Source organism: Gymnoscopelus braueri (genome assembly GCF_963280865.1).
Source record: "Gymnoscopelus braueri genome assembly, chromosome: 17".
NCBI classification, from domain to species: domain Eukaryota; kingdom Metazoa; phylum Chordata; class Actinopteri; order Myctophiformes; family Myctophidae; genus Gymnoscopelus; species Gymnoscopelus braueri.
Genome location: NC_137617.1, coordinates 8,326,340 through 8,344,078, shown reverse-complemented (window position 1 = coordinate 8,344,078; position 17,739 = coordinate 8,326,340). Strand labels below are relative to the sequence as shown.

At 43.5% G+C, this 17,739-nt stretch overlaps 1 protein-coding gene across 3 annotated transcripts in view; it reads left to right on the top strand.

The window, feature by feature from the left end:
• LOC308105442 (SUN domain-containing protein 1-like) overlaps positions 1–10,555 on the top strand; it is a 30,861-nt gene extending 20,306 nt beyond the window's left edge. For all 3 annotated transcript variants that reach the window (XM_080456167.1, XM_080456166.1, XM_080456165.1), the window contains 10 exons: positions 426–704; positions 986–1,078; positions 1,813–1,886; positions 2,205–2,349; positions 2,685–3,023; positions 5,436–5,520; positions 6,167–6,282; positions 7,316–7,483; positions 8,018–8,110; positions 9,352–10,555. In XM_080456167.1, coding sequence (XP_080312293.1) covers positions 426–704; positions 986–1,078; positions 1,813–1,886; positions 2,205–2,349; positions 2,685–3,023; positions 5,436–5,520; positions 6,167–6,282; positions 7,316–7,483; positions 8,018–8,110; positions 9,352–9,468 — 1,509 coding nt within the window. In that variant the 3' untranslated portion in view covers positions 9,469–10,555. The remainder of the gene's footprint in view (positions 1–425; positions 705–985; positions 1,079–1,812; positions 1,887–2,204; positions 2,350–2,684; positions 3,024–5,435; positions 5,521–6,166; positions 6,283–7,315; positions 7,484–8,017; positions 8,111–9,351) is intronic.
• Positions 10,556–17,739: the final 7,184 nt, after the last annotated feature.

Below are 17,739 nucleotides of genomic sequence, written 5' to 3'. Positions count from 1 at the left end.
AACAAGATATATACCTAAAAAACGTTATGCACCTTCATTCCTTAAAAAGGATGCACTTGATTTTGGTGACCTTTCCTCTAGCTAGATATTTCAAAAATCCAATGGGTGGCTGGAAGCTTGACTCTATTCCAGTGGTTCTCAAAGTGGGTTCCGGGGACCCCCAGGGGTCCTTGGGGGGGTTTCAGGGGGTCCCCACTTTATCCATTTATACGTTGGCTATTCAATAACAGCAGATATATAAGCTCGCAGCGCGTCACTTCGTGCCGCGCTGCGAGCTTGTACATCTGCTATTTTTGAAAATATTTGGAAAATATCAAGATGTTTGGAAAATGTTGAATAATTTTCCCATTTTTTAAAACTTAAACCTTCTCTTCTGGAGGTCCCTGGCACGAAAACGTTTAACCACTTGCTCTCTTCCCTCACAGGAAGGAGTAGGCGGTGACGCGGCGTCGATGACGTCGGACGACTCGAAGCGTCTGCTGCGGTTGGAGCAGAGCATCTCCCAGCTGTGGCAGCAGGTGGAGGCGAGCGGACGCAGGGTGGAGCAGAGACACGGGGACGTGCTGAAGCTGTTCCAGGACCTCCAACAACAGGTCCGGGCCCACAGCAGACAGGCCCTGGAGCCCTGGATCTCTGGCCTGCTGGAGGACAGATTGGACGGGCTCCGTAGACAGCTGGAAGAGGAGGGACAGAGCAGGGAACAGGTACTGTAGGAGTTTAATCAGAGACAGTAGATTAATTGATTGATTTGAATACTTTTATTAACAGGTTTGTTAACAGTACAGGTAGTAGAGTCAGAGGTTACCGGTATGCTAAAAGGATAACGCAAAAAGCCCCAGGGGCTTGTTTCCATTGTGGTGTACTCAATTCATCAGTAATACATATGATCCATATAATCAGCCATTCTTTTAGGTTAGTTTCGAGATCTGTAATGAAACCAACACTCCAACATAATCATTTCCTGTGTCTGTCTGTGCGTCTCTAGTCCCAGCAGCAGTATGTGTTGCAGCAGGAGAAACAGGCATCTCATCTGGCTGAGCTGGAGCTCCTTCTAAAGTCACTGACAGTGAAGACAGAGGTACGCACACTGTTTATACATTCATTCGTTCGTTCGTTCATTCATTTGGGGGTCTACTTTGTTCTAAAATGCTAGATCTTAAAGGAGTAGTTCACCCAAAAAATTACTTATTTTCTATCAATTACACACCCCATGAAGCATTGAATTCATGGAGATTTATAATTTTGTCGCATTCCTGAGCCAATAATTTGATGACCGGGTCATCGGTCAATAAGAGACTCGATAGGAGACTCTTTGAGTCTCCGCCAGTTATCAAATTATTGGCTTAGGAATGTGACAAAAACAAAAAAATCCCCATGAATTTAAGGCTTCACAGGGTGTGTAATTGATAGAAAATAAGATTTGTTATGGGTGAACTACTCCTTTAAGCTTGTTGCATGCCATTTTGTTGCATGCCAACCACTTCAACACTAGTGTCCCTATTCTGGTGTGAACATTTGGCAAAAAATAGCAGATCTACAAGCTCATATTGTAGATTTGCTGTTTTCAGGAAAGAGATTGGGTGTAGACAGAAAAAAAGAAGGGGCCTGGTATAGACCCTGGTATAGATACCGCGGTATATGGATGGGTCGATTTATGATATTCTTGTTGCAATCTCTGCTAATGGCTTGAACTAGAAGTCTATATTAGACTGGTATGGTCCTTGTTTACGTCTGCATTTGTTCTAATCATATAGAATGTGTACAAGCACATTGTCATGGAGTTGAACACAGATTGCTTTGGTCCATCTGCAGGAGTTTCAGAGGAGACGAGAGGCCGTCACTGCAACAGTGGCACCGTCTCCCTCAACACTCCCAGTGCCAGTCAGGTGAGACAAATGGATAATCTAACACTGAGGATTTTACTGAGTAATAGAGATGCTTGTTTCTCATACAATATGCATTATCGTTGCTGTCGGGCATATTCAAACTTTTTGTGTCTTTTCGTAAATTAACGGCCTACTTGATCGTACTACAGCGTCACACAAAAGCATCAAAAGCAGCAGATCCGCAAGCTTGAAAGCTTGCGGATCTGCTACTTAAGCTATTTTTAAATTTGAATCCTGAAAAGTAACAGTTTTGAACATCCGACAGAGACGATATCTGATGTTCTTATTTAATTATTTATATATTTTTCTCTTGTTCAGTGTGGGTGTGGACCGCGATTCCCACAATGCTTTGCTGGCAGAGGTTGACGGGCTGAAGTCGACTTTAGAGGACGTCAGGCAGGACCTGCAAGGGCTCATGGGATTCCAGGAGCGCTGTGAACAACAGGATGACATGCAGGAGACGGTGAGAGACACTCACCCCATGGACTTTGTGTGTGTGTGTTTCTGGTATTGTGTTAGCTGTGTGTATTTTATGCCCTCGTCTATTATCTTTTTATATACCGTAATGTTTTTTTTTTTAATGCGTTTTGTAAAAGAACAATACAGTGCAAAACAGGACGATACCAGAGACGCAAACAAAACAGGAAAATAATGATACTAATAATAATATTCATGATGAATTATAAATGAGGGAAATGAAACCGATTGTGTATGATAAATAATACTTGAGGGAAATGAAGAATTGAGTCGAAATAGATCTATCTAATTCATCTATATATTTTTTTGTCTATTGGTCAGATTTCAGCCCGGGTCAAGGCACAGGTTCGTGAGGAGCTACGCGTCTTGTTCTATGGCAACCAGCTGACCCCGACCACGGGATGGGAGCCGTCTACAGGGGATCCGGCCCAGTCCCAGCTGCCCCATGAATCCCTCCTCCAGTGGCTGACGGAGCGCTACGTCAGCAGGGATGACCTGCAGGCCGACCTGGACAGTCTGGAGCTCGGCATCCTGGAGAAGATCAGCCTGAAGATGGAGACACAGGAGAAGATGAACCTGCAGATGGAGAGACGGAGCAGAGAAGCAGGACTGGGGTCAGAGGGAAGAGAGTCAGAACTCTGCACCTCCATGACAGAAGAGGTAAGAAAGACTGACTGTGACTGACTGATGATTTTGCAATATTTTATATTAAACCTGAGGCCGATCCTACAATTGCCTTCTAAATCAGTAGTTTTCAAACGTTTTCGTGTCAAGGACCCTCAAAATTATATGTACTAGAACTTCGGCCGCGCTGCTCGCGGCCTCAGCTCTATATCATATGATTATTATATTTGATTAAGATATATGATCTTATAATAATCATGGGGCACGTATAATCATTATCTAATAATCATATAATATAATGAATCATCATACATCTTATTAAGTAATGTGTTCACAGAGAGACAGACAGTGTAGATATAGATAGATATATAGTTAGATAGATAGATAGATAGAATATTCGTTTTATGCTGATGGATAGATAGATAGATAGATAATGTACATTTGTTTGTACTCAAGTACTGTACAAATGTGAGGGGTTTTAACTTTACTGGGTTATGTTCAATTTTCAGTACTTGTACTTCTACTCGACTACATCTCAGAGGCAAATATTGTCCTTTTGTAAACTGTAGATTTATACAATTATTACACAAGCATTAACCACTGTATCCCTATATACTTTGGCTATTTTAAAATAGGCAGTGTACACGCTCACAACGCGTGGCTTTGCGAGTTGTTGTGAGCTTGTAGATCAGCTGTTTTCTAAAGATTTTTCAACATGTTGACTTATTAGAGGTTGCACATGAACTCTGCAGCCGTACTGTGTCTCTCCAAGGCTGGTGATCATTTGGACGTGACATTGTGTGACAAAAACCCACAAAATACACCAAAATAACACTGTTCAACGGGCTAATTAGATTGCATTGATGACATTGACCACACTAACGTTCATACAGGTTGTTGATAAGATGTTTAACATAGCCAGCTCACAGTGGTGGCTTATCCAACGGGCTTTAGGTGCTGAAGCACAGGGCACCAACCTGGGGGGGGGGGGCACCAAATGCCGTGGGAAGAAAAAGAACGGCGAAAATCGGAAATTTAGAAGCAGGGCTTCCCCCCCCCCGTTGACAAAACGCTCCCGGGGGGCACCGAGCCATGGACCGCGCAGCACTCCCCGTTGACAAAACGGTCCCGGGGGGCACCGAACCGGGTCCAAGCACCAGGCACCGCGAAGGGTTAGTCCGCCCCTGCCAGCTCAGCTCGCCCTACTCTCACGGAGCCCTGTTGTTGCTGCGTCTGCCTGTAATGGCGACAGCAAGCTCTCTGCGATGGCCTCAGGATGACACGAAGTAAATTGCGAGCTGGCGAAGTGATTTGCATAAGTATTGGGGCATAATGCGTTTCATATAATTGTACATCCTGCAAGTACAGTAACGGTATGGGAAGCAGGTATGCTGGGAGGCAGAATATTGAGGATTTTTTGTGAAAAGTTTGGAGTTAGTTGGGCCATGGGTCTGCTTGGATACCCTCCACATGCAATCATTTCATCTCCATGAGTTTGCTTGTCAATTAGAGTTTGCTTGTCAATTATAGTGGGAGGATTTGGTAGGGGTGTGCCGATACACAAATTTCACCAAACGATACGATACGATATTAGGCTCACAACTTCGATACGATTTCGATACGATACGATACGCACTTTTTTATTATGAAAATATATGGGGGAGAAAAAAAAGCAAATGCAAACAAATAATTCTGTTTTTGCGTTATTCAGACATGCAAACTTGTAGCTTTTCAGCTACAATAGCCGTTTTGAATCCAAATAGGGCAATAGTGTGACACCTGACCCGAAAGAAAAACATGTTGTCACCCTTTTCACCTCGGGGCTGTTTGCATGCCTGATTATTATTATTGTAAAAAATAAATATATAAAGATATATAAAAAAAAAATCTTTTTTTCAAAACGATATTTTTTTCCCCAAAACGATACATATCGTCACGAAAACGTATCGCGATATATCGTGGGACGATATATCGGCACACCCCTAGTATTTGGCTGCGGACCCCCCATCTGACAGTGTTTTGTGCCAGGGACCCCCAGAAGAGAAGAAGAATTTGTGTTTTTAAATACATCAAAATTGTTCAAACACTTTTAAGATTTTTCAGAAGTGTTTTTAAAAATGTTGCAAGATGTGCAAGCTTGCAGCGCGGCATGAAGTGACGCCCTGTGAGCTTGTACATCTGCTATTTTTTTTAAACGAATCCTAAGTTTTCTAAAAAACTTCAAAAATAAAAAATTACACGGATGCTTTCCTGGTTTTAATGGGTTAAAAATTATTTAGAATTGGCGCATTTTCATTTGAAGGTAATTTTTACAGCCCTAATTTATTGTTTTGAATACTGAATATATCTGCCTCATTCAAATACTGTGTTGTAGTCCTGCTGCAGATATTCAAAATAGTGCAAATCAGACTTCCATTAAATGACTCTTCCTCTGCTGTCCTCCCACAGGAGGTGAAGCTCATAGTGACGGATGCTCTCAGACAGTACTCTGAGGATCGGACCAGCATGCCAGACTTTGCCCTGGAGTCTGGAGGTGAGACAGATTTTTGTTTTATCACATAGACTATACCTGACTTCATCAAAACCCTGTCATCAGAATGATTTCTCTTTGCCAGACTTCATCAAAAAGCCTGTCTTCATGATCATACTGATGACAGATGATGAAGTGATAGTATTTTCATTTTACATTGTCAAAATACTGCTGTGTGGGCCTGGGCCGCAGCGTGGCGGTCCAGGCACCCTAGGCTCCAATGCCAGCCTGACGGCGTGTCGCGGGTTTGACTCCCGATCCCGACGACCTTTTCTGCATGTCACCCCCCCCCCCCCCATATCTCTCCCCATTTCCTGTCAGCCTACTTTCCCTATCCCTCTCTAATAAAGGCATAAAAAGGCCTTTAAAAAATCGTTTAAAAAAATGGTATATATATATACTGCTGTGTGATTATGACATATATTTCTCAGGTTATTTTAGTAGATCTTCTTATTATCTTAATAAGAAGATGGATCTTCTAAGTAACAATTATTGGTTGCAAATTTGGTCACATTTACTTGACTGCATCTTATGTCACCATCTTGATGATTTTTCTATGACAGTGGTTTTGTGCATGTGTGAGTAAAATGAATATATTGCCAGTACATGAATCTTCTGTGTGTGTGTGTGTGCGTGTTTTTCCCTGCAGGGGGCAGCATCCTGAGCACACGGTGCTCTGAGACGCATGAGACAAAGACGGCACTGCTGAGTCTGTTTGGTGTTTCTCTGTGGTACTTCACACAGTCACCTCGTGTTGTCATCCAGGTAACAAACACCTCAGGCAGTTACTTGTGATTACGTGGTGGCAAGATCAAAGAGTGTCATCTCTCTTCTTTCAGTAATGTGTTGACTAAAATGCATGTCCCTCTGGATAAGAGCCTTTAAGTGCACTACAGATTCAAGTTGTTCCTCACTTAGATTCATCTTTTGTTTTCAAATGTTAATATGAACCTTAAAGGACGACTTCACCCATTTTCAACCCATCTTCATATAATAGATCTTCACTAATGCTCCTGATAAAATGGTGTAACACTTCAGAAACCCGTCTACCAGTGACATCATCGTTAGGAAGTTTTTTTTTCTTCAATATTTAATTTTTGATTTTTATTAACCCGAGAACAATGGCTTCCATTATAGCATGCTAGCTTTCCAGGAATAGAAAGCCTGTAGTTTCTATTTGCTTGGATTCCCCATCGATGATGTCACTGGTAGACGGGTTTCTGAACTGTCCACAGCTCTCCTCTGATACACAGACTGAGTAGACAAAAATTGTACCATATTATCATGAGCATTAGTGAGGACCAATCATATGAAGACAGGTTGAAAATGGGTGAAGTCGTCCTTTAAGGCTTCCACCAATATTTTTAAAAGATGCATCATTATCAGCCCTCACGAGGGGATTATTAAGGCTAGGCCATTTTCAATCCGATGGCGGTTATTTGCAGAATACATTGTTTTCTCTCTACAAGTAAATATACTTAGATGACTGGAGTCCCCCAGGACTCTGTACTAGGCCCGCTCCTGTCTTTGATCTACACGTTTTATGTAAAGCACATCGAATTGCCTTGTTGTGGAAATGTGCTATACAAATAAACTTACCATGCAGATTGGCTGTTTTTGCCAAATGTTCAACCCAGAACAGGGATGCTAGGGGTTCAAGTGGTTAAATTGTACATTTACAAGTGGATGTATGAATTAGTCTTAGGCTTACATGTCTCACCACTCCTCATACAGTATTAAAACGTGTCAATAAATAGGTGTATGTCATACAACTGTCTTCTCTTTTTTTTCCCCCCAGCCTGACATCCAGCCAGGGAACTGCTGGGCGTTCAAAGGTTCCCAGGGTTACCTGGTGATCCGCCTGTCCATGCGGGTCGTTCCCACAGCCTTCTCCATGGAGCACATGCCCAAAGCCCTGGCTCCCAGTGGGAAGCTAAACAGCGCTCCCAAGGACTTCATTGTCTATGTAAGAGACACACACACACCGACCACTTTATACTATGTCCTACGCCGAATAGCCAAAAATACAAGCGAAATACAATCTACAAGCTCACAACGCTAGTCTCCCCCAAAATGGGTCTTATCATGGAATGCACACATGCACCCACACACATGTATCTACTTCCCAGTGTAACTTCTGTCTTTTACTGCCCAGTACTACCATTGTCCTGCTGCCCAGTATATCCAGTCTTCAATTCCCGGTATACCCACCATCTGTTGTTGCCCAGTACAACCAGTCTTCTTACCTGTGCAAACATTTCAGCAAGGGGTTACATCATGGATTAAAGTTCTCAGTCGCCACCATCATGAAGTAGTATAGAAGTCAGCGTGTCTTCTATGGACACTGTTTCACAATTCAAATCACATATTAGGACATGACCTGACACATTCTTTTCAGTCATGAGATTTTATTTCGCTTTAATCCATACATCTTTCCATCTTTCACATGGCTCAGTGTGTTTTGACCATGTGGTTGAATGACTGTTTGTTGTGTTGGTAGGGTCTGGATGATGAGAACCAGGTGAACGGGACGTTCCTGGGCAGGTACACTTATGAAGAGGATGGAGAGGCCCTGCAGACCTACACTGTGACTGTAAGCTCTGTCTGAATGCAGACCTACACTGTGACTGTAAATTCTCTTTGAATGCCGTTAATCCAATATTCCATAATGGTGTAATGTGGGAACTGACACCATTATGGAACTTCTCCATAAAAGTCAGGCCAATGTGTGAATATTGTTTATCCTGCAATATTATAGATTCCAGGGAGTAAAAGGGGCTTTATACCTACAACATAATGTCATTATTATCATTCACATAATGGGGTGATGAAGCTTGGGCAGATATTTGATCATATCTTTATTCCTCTATAATTTTTGGGCGGTGAAACCGCCCCTATAAGTGAGATTTGGAAAAATGTACATTTTCCTGCGCTGTGATCTGGGCCCAGGAAATTAGTAGAATTATCCTGCGCTGTGATTGGCCAATCACAATCTATTCAGGACTGTGATTGGCCAGTGTCACATGACACATGTGCATAGCCCTATATAAGCAACCATAACTTGAAAAAAACCAAATATTTGTTTTTTTCAAGTTATGGTTTCGTCCATCATAAAGAGTGTTTCAATAAATGTATTTATCTTTTGTACATGATTGGTTGACTCCATTCAGTATTGTGATTAGCTGGCAAGACACCGCCCACTTCACACAGGGTGTGATTTTTTTTCATTTAATGCTTTTTTATGTTCATATTTTGCCTATACCTTATGCTAATACTTACAGACATACCCTACAGGCAGGTTCTGTCCACTAGAGGGTCTTCCAACCAAAAGTTGTAACATTACCAATACATGTTTGGAATTACCAACAAGTGACACTTTCATGCCAGGTAGCTGATATTTAAGGCACACCATTAATTACATTAACTTGGATGGATTTACTACCGATTTGTATTATAGTGAGCACAGGTGGTGTCTGATGCAATGTACTCAACTCTTCAGTATCAAACTTCTATAAGGAATATTTAAAACGGGCTCTAAACGTTCAATTCACGTTTTCTGTATTTAGCGCAGTATTTATTATTTACTATCATCCCAGAAGAAAACCCTTTCTGCTCTAATCGAGCACAGCGCCATAGACAACATTTTCCCTGTATTGACTGACTGTACTACTAACCAGACAAACAAAAACTAAAAATATAAAAAACAACTTGGGTACTGTAAAAGGAACCTGTTGAAACTCAACTAGATGTTTTGGTTCAGCTGCTATTTGTATGATGACTGGTGTTGATGTGTGACCCTGCTGTTCAATCTGCTTCATCCTCATGTCTCAACAGGAGCAGAACGAGCGAACCTTCCAGATCGTAGAGGTACAGGTGCTGTCCAACTGGGGCCACCAGGAGTACACGTGCATGTACCGTTTCCGAGTGCACGGCAAGCCCAGCAACAACTGAGCGCGCAACGCACTACTACACGGTAAAACCCTCCTTGTTCATTTACCTACGAAGCGTGCACAAATGGTCCTTTTGGTTCCATTTGCGCACACTTCTGAGTTAAATGAACACCGGTTTTACTGTGTACTCTACTGGCGTGTCATTAATCTGAAGAAATCCCGTCAGTTGTTGACATCGGGTCGTATTCTGCAAAAAAAGACAGCGGAGAGATTGTGTGTGTATGTGAGGGTAATATTTCTCTTTGTTCATACACACACTGTCGCTCTGCAAAGAACTTAAATGCACACACACACCTGCAGGCTTTAGGCTGGCACCTACTGACCTACCTGGCTCATTATGTAATCATATTTTGACTTTTGTGGACACTCATGAACTATTTGGCCTTCATGTTTCTCCCTGACTGACTGAAAGCTGAAGCAGAGCTGGTGGTCTTCACTAGTTTTATTTATTTTCTGGACTCTCTGGTTGGGAAGAGGTAGGGGCATGGGAGGTCCTGCCCAAGCAAAACCGGCTTCTGTGATCTATTGGCATTTTGCCAGTTGAATTTTCTTATCTTATCTAACGGAGGGATTTCCTCACATTCTAATGATTGTACAAATTTAAGGACCAAGCACAAACCCCTGCCACTAAAGAGACAGACAACCTGGTTCCGGCCATGTTCTTACGCAAATGGATCGCTTGGAGGAACGAGGGTCACAGATTCCTCGTCATAACTTGGGAGGAATGTAAACACTGTGTCTAGTGTCAGGAATGTACACACTGGTGTTGGTAGTGTGAGTGTCTTGTCTTAAGTGTGCTCCTATAAGTGTTCCTTAGATTTGTGTACATAGATTTGTGTACATATTGCTATTTCTCTTTTTAAAGGGAATTAATATATTTCACTGATTCAATCAACTCTACTTTTATTTAATGTTTTGACTGCAATAAAACTGGTTTGTGTATTTTATTCCTGCTATGGATGTTTCCCCAAAACAGCTATACCATTTGCACTGTACAACATTATTTATTTATATTTTTGTAAAGCGCGTTTGTAAAGTGTCTTGGGGCTATTGTTTGTTTTTTTTCTGAGATTTGTATGTAGTTGCAAGATGACATTTTGGAAATATAATAAAGATCTACATTTTTTTAATTGTTGTATTCAACAAGTTGAAGTTAATGGTTTACATGCATCTAACGGTAGGTGGGCCTAGCAGGGGGCAGATTATATAATCATTTGTCTTTACATGCTGGGAAGCATGATGAAATAAAATCAACCTAAATCGCTGCAGAATATTTGGCATGAAAACCAGCCATATAGTTAATGCTTTTATTCGAAGTGAAATATCCCTCATCACCGCAGAATATTGGCGTTCTCGGTGGACGCATGACAAAAACTTATTTTCAGGTGAATTAATGAGACAAAATACACCCATGTTTTGTAAGGACCTTTAGGGCTGAAAGTTGGTCAGGTTTGGAGAACAGCATCCTTTGTCATTACGGTGTGGCTCTAGTGAGTTTTTGTTTGTCCAGGGCTAATTTTGAAAAACACCTGGACAGGGTGGTTTTGAAATATTTAATTCTTATAAATGGTGTCTGGGGATCTGATTGGATGGAATTCTTGCCCTGGAGTCATATTTCATAGATCAGAGGTTCCCCAACAATGAGTTGGGGGCCCAGTTTTGGGTTGTAAATATAAAAAAAAATAAGTTTCCTACAATTTGTTAAAATATTATTTCAAAAGATTTTCGAAAATCAAAAATTCCAGACATTATTCAAAAGAATAAAAAAAAAATCCATAAAGTAAAAACGAAGAAATAGTTTGCATTACAATGCGTCGCATCACGACACATTGTGAGCTTGTACATCGGCTATTTTCAGTATTAAATGGTGCATACGTGGTTAATTCATGGTGGAAGTCCCGGGGAAAACACCAAATGTATCTTTTGAGTCTCTAGCTGAAAAGTCTGGGAACCACTGTCACATAGATGACTGACGTCGTAGACTTGCTCGCATAGGGAGTTGGGGAAACGGAAGGTCCCAGGTTGTTGAGGTGACCCTGAGCAAGACACTTGACCCCTTACTTCTCCCCCCACCTGCGCTCAAGTCTGATTTCTTGGGCAGAAATAGGCTCTATGCACAGCAGCCATATTGGAAATAAATTCCTTTATAGGTGTTACCACAGTGGTTCTCAAAATTTTAATTTCAAGGACCCCTATAACTCTGATAGTGTACAAATTTAACCATTTGGGTTACATTGGTACGCTCTGAGTTAAGGGGCCATTTGGAACCCCCTCAAGGAACCCTGAGGGTCCCTGGACCACACTTTGAGACCCACTGGTGTAGCAGAGTGTTTCCAGTGAGCCTTAATTAGTATAATTGCCATTGGTAACACCTGTGAAGGAAGTAAGGAAGAGGCCCAATTTCTTTCCAATACGGCTGCTGTGCATAGTCTATTAGTTGGGTGAAACTGACAACTGAATTTCTCCTGCGGTATCGAATAGGTGTAATTAAGGACATCCACGGGGCAGCGTCACCCAGTCTTCTGTTCCTCAGTCCATAATGGCTTTGTCATTCGTCAATGTTCATGATATTGTCTGTTGGGTGAAACCTCATATGTCCAAAACTGTTACCTTTCAGGATTCAAAATTCAAACCTTTCAGGATTCAAAAACGGCAAAAGTAGCAGATGTACAAGCTCAAAACACGTCGCTTCGTGCCGTGTTTCGAGCTTGCAGATCTGCTACTTTTGATGCTTTTGTTTGACGCTGTAGTATGATCAAGTAGCGCATTGGTTCTCAAACTGGGGTCCAGCAAAAGTAGTTAACATAGCATCAAAAATGTTAACCCCTTTATCCATTTATATGTTGGCTATTCGAAAATATCAGATCTACAAGCTCACAGCACATCACTTTGTGCTTGTACATCTTGTGAGCTTGCATATCTGCTTGTATATCTTTTCTTGGGGTCCCTAGCAGAAAATTTCCTTGGTACGAAAACGTTTGAGAAGCACTGAAGTAGGGCATTAATTTACGAAAAAAAAGAAAAAAAAGTTAAATATAATAATTTATCCACTGCACAGGTGAATTATCCTGCAGTTTGACCAGAGCCCTGTCAGTCAGCATGACCTGCTTCCACCTCTCACGGCGAGGACGTAGGGTTGGGTTTTGAGAGGCACATATACAGTGTCTTGCAAAAGTATTCAGACCCTCTGGATTCTGAATTCTTCTTTTTGGCTTTTCACAGTACTTTTGCAAGGCAATGCATATCTTTTTTCATTTATCAATTTGTATTATTATTATTATTTCTTCGTTAATTGACATTTTATATATACAGTATATATTTATATATTATTGTTCTTTATATATCTTTATATATATATAAATCCCAGCAGCCATTCATTCCCGCAGTGGGGACCAAATTTCTAAAATGTGAGCCGTCTAAAAGAGGGTTGGTCTCACTGCCTGTGTGTTTTGTCCAGAACTATTGTTGCAAAGTGAAGGACTGACCGATTCTGGTCAAAGTTCCGGGGCAACGCTGCCAATAGCCTGACTCGGAGCCACTGAGGAAGTTGCGTCAGTGAGGGTCGGAAACACTACTGATCACGTGGTTCATGTATCACAGTATTTGGAACTACTGTATATACAGTGTTTGAACAACCGGTTGCTTGTGCGCACACCTAATCAAATTCCAAATAAACTGTAAGTTGATTTTAGCAATACGTGATTGAATGTTACATGAATATTCTTCGTCTGACATGGCCCGATGGGAGTGAGCGGAGATGACGCAACCCTTTCAATCTCGATGGCTCTGGGATAATAACTTGGTAACACCAACTTTTTTTTTTTCCCCCACCATATTCTTTTATCTACAGTGACATCACGCCTCAGTATGTGCAAATAGGTAAAGGGAATCATGTTGATTGTGTTGGAGGTGGAAACAAAGGTGCTTCTTGTGTGGATATGGCTTCTTCAAGTGGCTTGTGAGCTTGAAGGATCAATATTTGGACATCCCGTGTTCAATTTCCATAAGATGGTGGTGGTTGCAGATCCCTGCACTACAATACTTGAGCATGGTTACGCACTAGGACAGAAGATACAGTATATAACTGTATTCGAACCATCACACAAACTGCTGATACACGTGGTGTTTGCACCTCCAAGATGATGCCGGATTTGGCCACAACCCCACATTTCCATGTGTAACTCAAAGAATGTTTTATACTTTTTTTGTTATGTCACTTGAATTTTATAATTGATGGAAGTCACTAGGAAACATTGCCCAAATTTGGGCCCACATGAAAGTCTGAGATCCCGATTAGATCCATGCGATCCCGAGATCCACATGATTCAATTTGACATTTTCTGTCCAGGCAAACCAGGGCACAATCACAAAATCGAATCATTCCCTCGTTGCGTCTCGTGTCAGTCTCCATACATGCTTCCAGTATAATGGCGTTACTACACAGATGCATTGACGCTTTCGTAGTCATGCAGAAGGCTGTATTTAGGCCAATTGCAAGCCAGCTTGAAGACCGACAGCCAATTTGGGTCTATGGCGGCGGGCTCCACCTCTTCCTCACCCTCCGCTGGGACCTCAGGGCCGGTAGCCACGGTGAACTCGTCCTCGGCCGCTGGGACCTCTGGCTCCAACCAGGGTATCTGTTGGTAGAAAGCAGCAGCAGTGGGGACAGGCATGGGGTCTGGTTTCAGCTGCATGGTTGCAGGCTTTGCCGCCTTCTCGGCCTCCACCAAGGGTTCAGGGCTGTCTGTCGCCACAGACTTCTCCTCGTCCTCCTGGCCTACACCCTGCCTGGAACCAAAGCTAGGTGCCTGTACATATGTCGGGGGGTCCCGTGGAACTCCCTTCCTTGCGGACTTAGTTTTAATCTCCTCCACGTTGAGATGCCGGTGACCACAGAACTTTATGGGCCTGCTATTGAGGATCTGCTGCACAGGTTCGGCGCTCTCAAACAGCACGAAGCCAAAGTTGGGGAGGTTTTTGTTCTCGGCGCTCTTGATGGTGAGCTCCAGGACTCTACCATATGTCTCAAAGAACACTGTGAGCTCAGCCTCGTCCACATCATGGGGGATGTTTCCCACAAACAGTTGGTGGGCGGTGGGTTTTCTGACCTGTGTTATCAACTGCTTCCCTTCCCACACTACTGGCCTGGGTCCCCTATGTACAGCTGGAGGGCCCCCAAGTCTCTGATCTCTCAGTGTTTCGGGCACAGGTGTGTGCCCCTTCTCTCTGGGCTCATCAGGGGTGTGTGCATCTAGTTGAGGTTCGAGCAGGAAGTCTTTCAGCTGCATGGATGCTGTAGGCTTGGCCACCTTCATAGCCTCCGCAGAAGGTTCAGGCCTGGCAGCCGCCACAAACTCATCCTCGGCTGTTAGGACCGCTGGTTTTGACATGGGTATGTCCTCATAAAAATCATAAGCAGTGGGGGCGGGGACGTCAGTGGTGGGGTCTGCTTTCGGCTGCCACGCTGCAGGCTTTGCCGCCTTCTCGGCCTCCGCCAAAGGTTCAGGGCTGGTAGTTTCCGCAGCCTCCTGGCCCGCACCCTGTCTGGAACCAAAGCTCTGTTTCTGTCCATTGGTTTGTTGACCCCATGGACCTCCTCTCCTTGTTGCTGAATTGGTTTTCATCTCCTCCACATTGAGATGCCAGTTATCACGAATTCTTATGGGCTTCTGACTGAGGATCTGCTGAACAGGTTCCGAGTCGTCAAACACCACAAAGCCAAAGTTTGGGAGCTTCCCACCGTTCTTGATAATGAGCTCCAGGACTCTACCGAACTGCTCGAAGAACTCCATGAGTTCAGCCTTGTCCACGTCGTGAGGGATGTTTCCCACGAACAGCTGGTGGGCGGTGGGTTTCCTGAGCTGTGCCTGCTTTTCGGCCTCCTCCCTCACTTTGTTCTCCCGCTCGACCACCTTCAACTTCATCTTCTCCACCTCCATTATGATGGCCTTCAGTCCCATCTCCTGCTCTCCCAGCTTTTTCTCTTCCTTCTCCACAAACTCCTCCCTCACGGCGAGCTTCCTTTCCAACTCCACCAACGCCATCTCCCGGTCATCTAAATTGTCTCCCCAAGCCTTCAGTTTCTCCTTCTCCTCTTTCAGCTTTTTCACCTCCCTCTTCATAAAATCGTCCCTCTCAACAATCGTCATTGTTACCATCTTAATCAAAGCCATCTCTGACTCATCTAAACTGTCTCCCCAAGCCTTCAGTTTCCTCTTCGCCTCTTCCACCATTTTCTCCTCTTCCTCCTCCGCCTCGTTCTCTAGCTCCAGTGCCTCATTGACTGTGCTGTTCTCAGTGGTAGTCATCATGCAATCGCTGTACATTTCCATGACTTGTCAATTAAAAGTTCAACTTCAACTTTCAAGTTTATTTTCACATTCACAAGTTTACAGGTGTATAAAGAGCACGTGAAATTATTCTCCTTACAAGATTCCACGAATTGCAGTTCAGAAGATACAAATATTCTCCCGTCTTATATTATTAGTCGGTCTCCTTAATATTAATATTTTAATAACTACCTTTACTGCTCAAATGGCATAGTGTTAAGTTTGGGGAGGTGCTATATACCAATTATTCCATGATATACCGTGATGTCACCAGCCACACCAATTATGGAGTTCTACGGCGATCTATGTAGGCTAGACCGGCAACACATCACCATTATAGCAACACCCCTTCTCTGGGACAGGCGGCAGGATTTCTACCTGGATTGTCTTATACTTTGGACAACAATATCCATTTGTCTGTTTCACCAAGTAGACATTTTAACGATGAGCAGTTTTTAAGAATGACAGCTTTCAGTCTTCATCTGATCTACCGCCCTGTGGCCAAGTCTGACGGTACACTGACATTATAAGTCACCTATCACCTCAACAAACACATTCTAATCTTATAGACAAGACGGACGGACAAACTTGGAGTCATATCCGAGATATAAGTCCGAGATCCATAGCTGAGTGGTTAGTGAGCCCGCCTAGGGAGCCAGAGGCCCTGGTTGCCCCAGGTACGATTCCAGGCCAGGCCAGCAAATGTGTCGATGAAATGAAATTTGTCCCTGAGCAAGACTCTTAACCCCTAATTGCTCACAGGCCCTCATTGGAAACAAGACCGTAAGGACTTTCATGAACGGACCTGTTAAAGGAAATATCCTTTTCCATGTTGGAGTCACGACATCCACATTATTCAATGTTTTTATCTGTTTCTATCTGTGTCCAGGCAAACCAGTGAGCGACAAAATTGAATCATTCTTAACACATCGGGTGCCAAACACGGTCTGAACCGTGTTTTCACAGAGTAGCGCTTTGGTGCCGAACACGGTCTGAACCGTGTTTTTTTCTTTTCGTTTTTTTTCCACACGGGAGGGGCTGGAGCAGCTCTGGAACCACCCGTGGTGATTCTGAGAAGGAAAGGACAGATGGATCACCGTGTCAAAAAACATGGCTCCCATCCGCTTCCGTTCTATCTCCTTCTCTAAAACCCCTATAACTCGGAAACCTTTTACGCTGGGGAAAACGACTCATTTTGTTTGCACGATCGCTCCGCCATTGTTACTCGCGTGAGAGATGTTATCGTTCCAGGCGTTAGCCAGGACCATCGTGCAAAATGAACGCATGCTTTGTTTCACATGGATTTCTCGTCTTGGAGTCTACAGCTTAAACAGCGCCGCGCAGCTTAACGGTGAGATTTCTGGCACCGAACGTAATCTGTTATTATAAAATTCTGGCACCCAATGTGTTAAGTTGCATTTTTTTTGTCAGACTCCATACACGCCCCTGCTTCCAGTATCAAGAAAGCGGAACCGAATAGAACATGGTGCCACTGCTCCATTGAACTCAATGGACGCGGCCGCCCTGTTCTTTTCTGTCGCCCTATTCCCTTGAAAGGTGTCCTCAAGCTCGATAATGAGCTTGCTACACAGATGCATTAACGCCTCCGCAGTCATTCAGCTGCTTGCCATAGTTAGACCAGTTGTAAGCCAGCTTGAAGACTGACAGCCAATTTGGGTCCAGGACCGCAGGCTCAACCTCTTCCTCAAACTCTGCTGAGGGTTCAGGGCTGGCAGTAAATGTAGACTCATCCTCGACCGCTGGGACCCCTCGCTCTAACCGGGGGTATCGGTTGGTAGAAAGCAGCAGCAGCAGTGGGGACAGAAACAGGGATGGGGTCTGCTTTCAGCTGCATGGCTGCAGGCTCTGCCACCTTCTCGGCCTCCACCAAGGGTTCAGGGCTGGCAGTCGCCACAGACTTCTCCTCGTCCTCCTGGTCTACA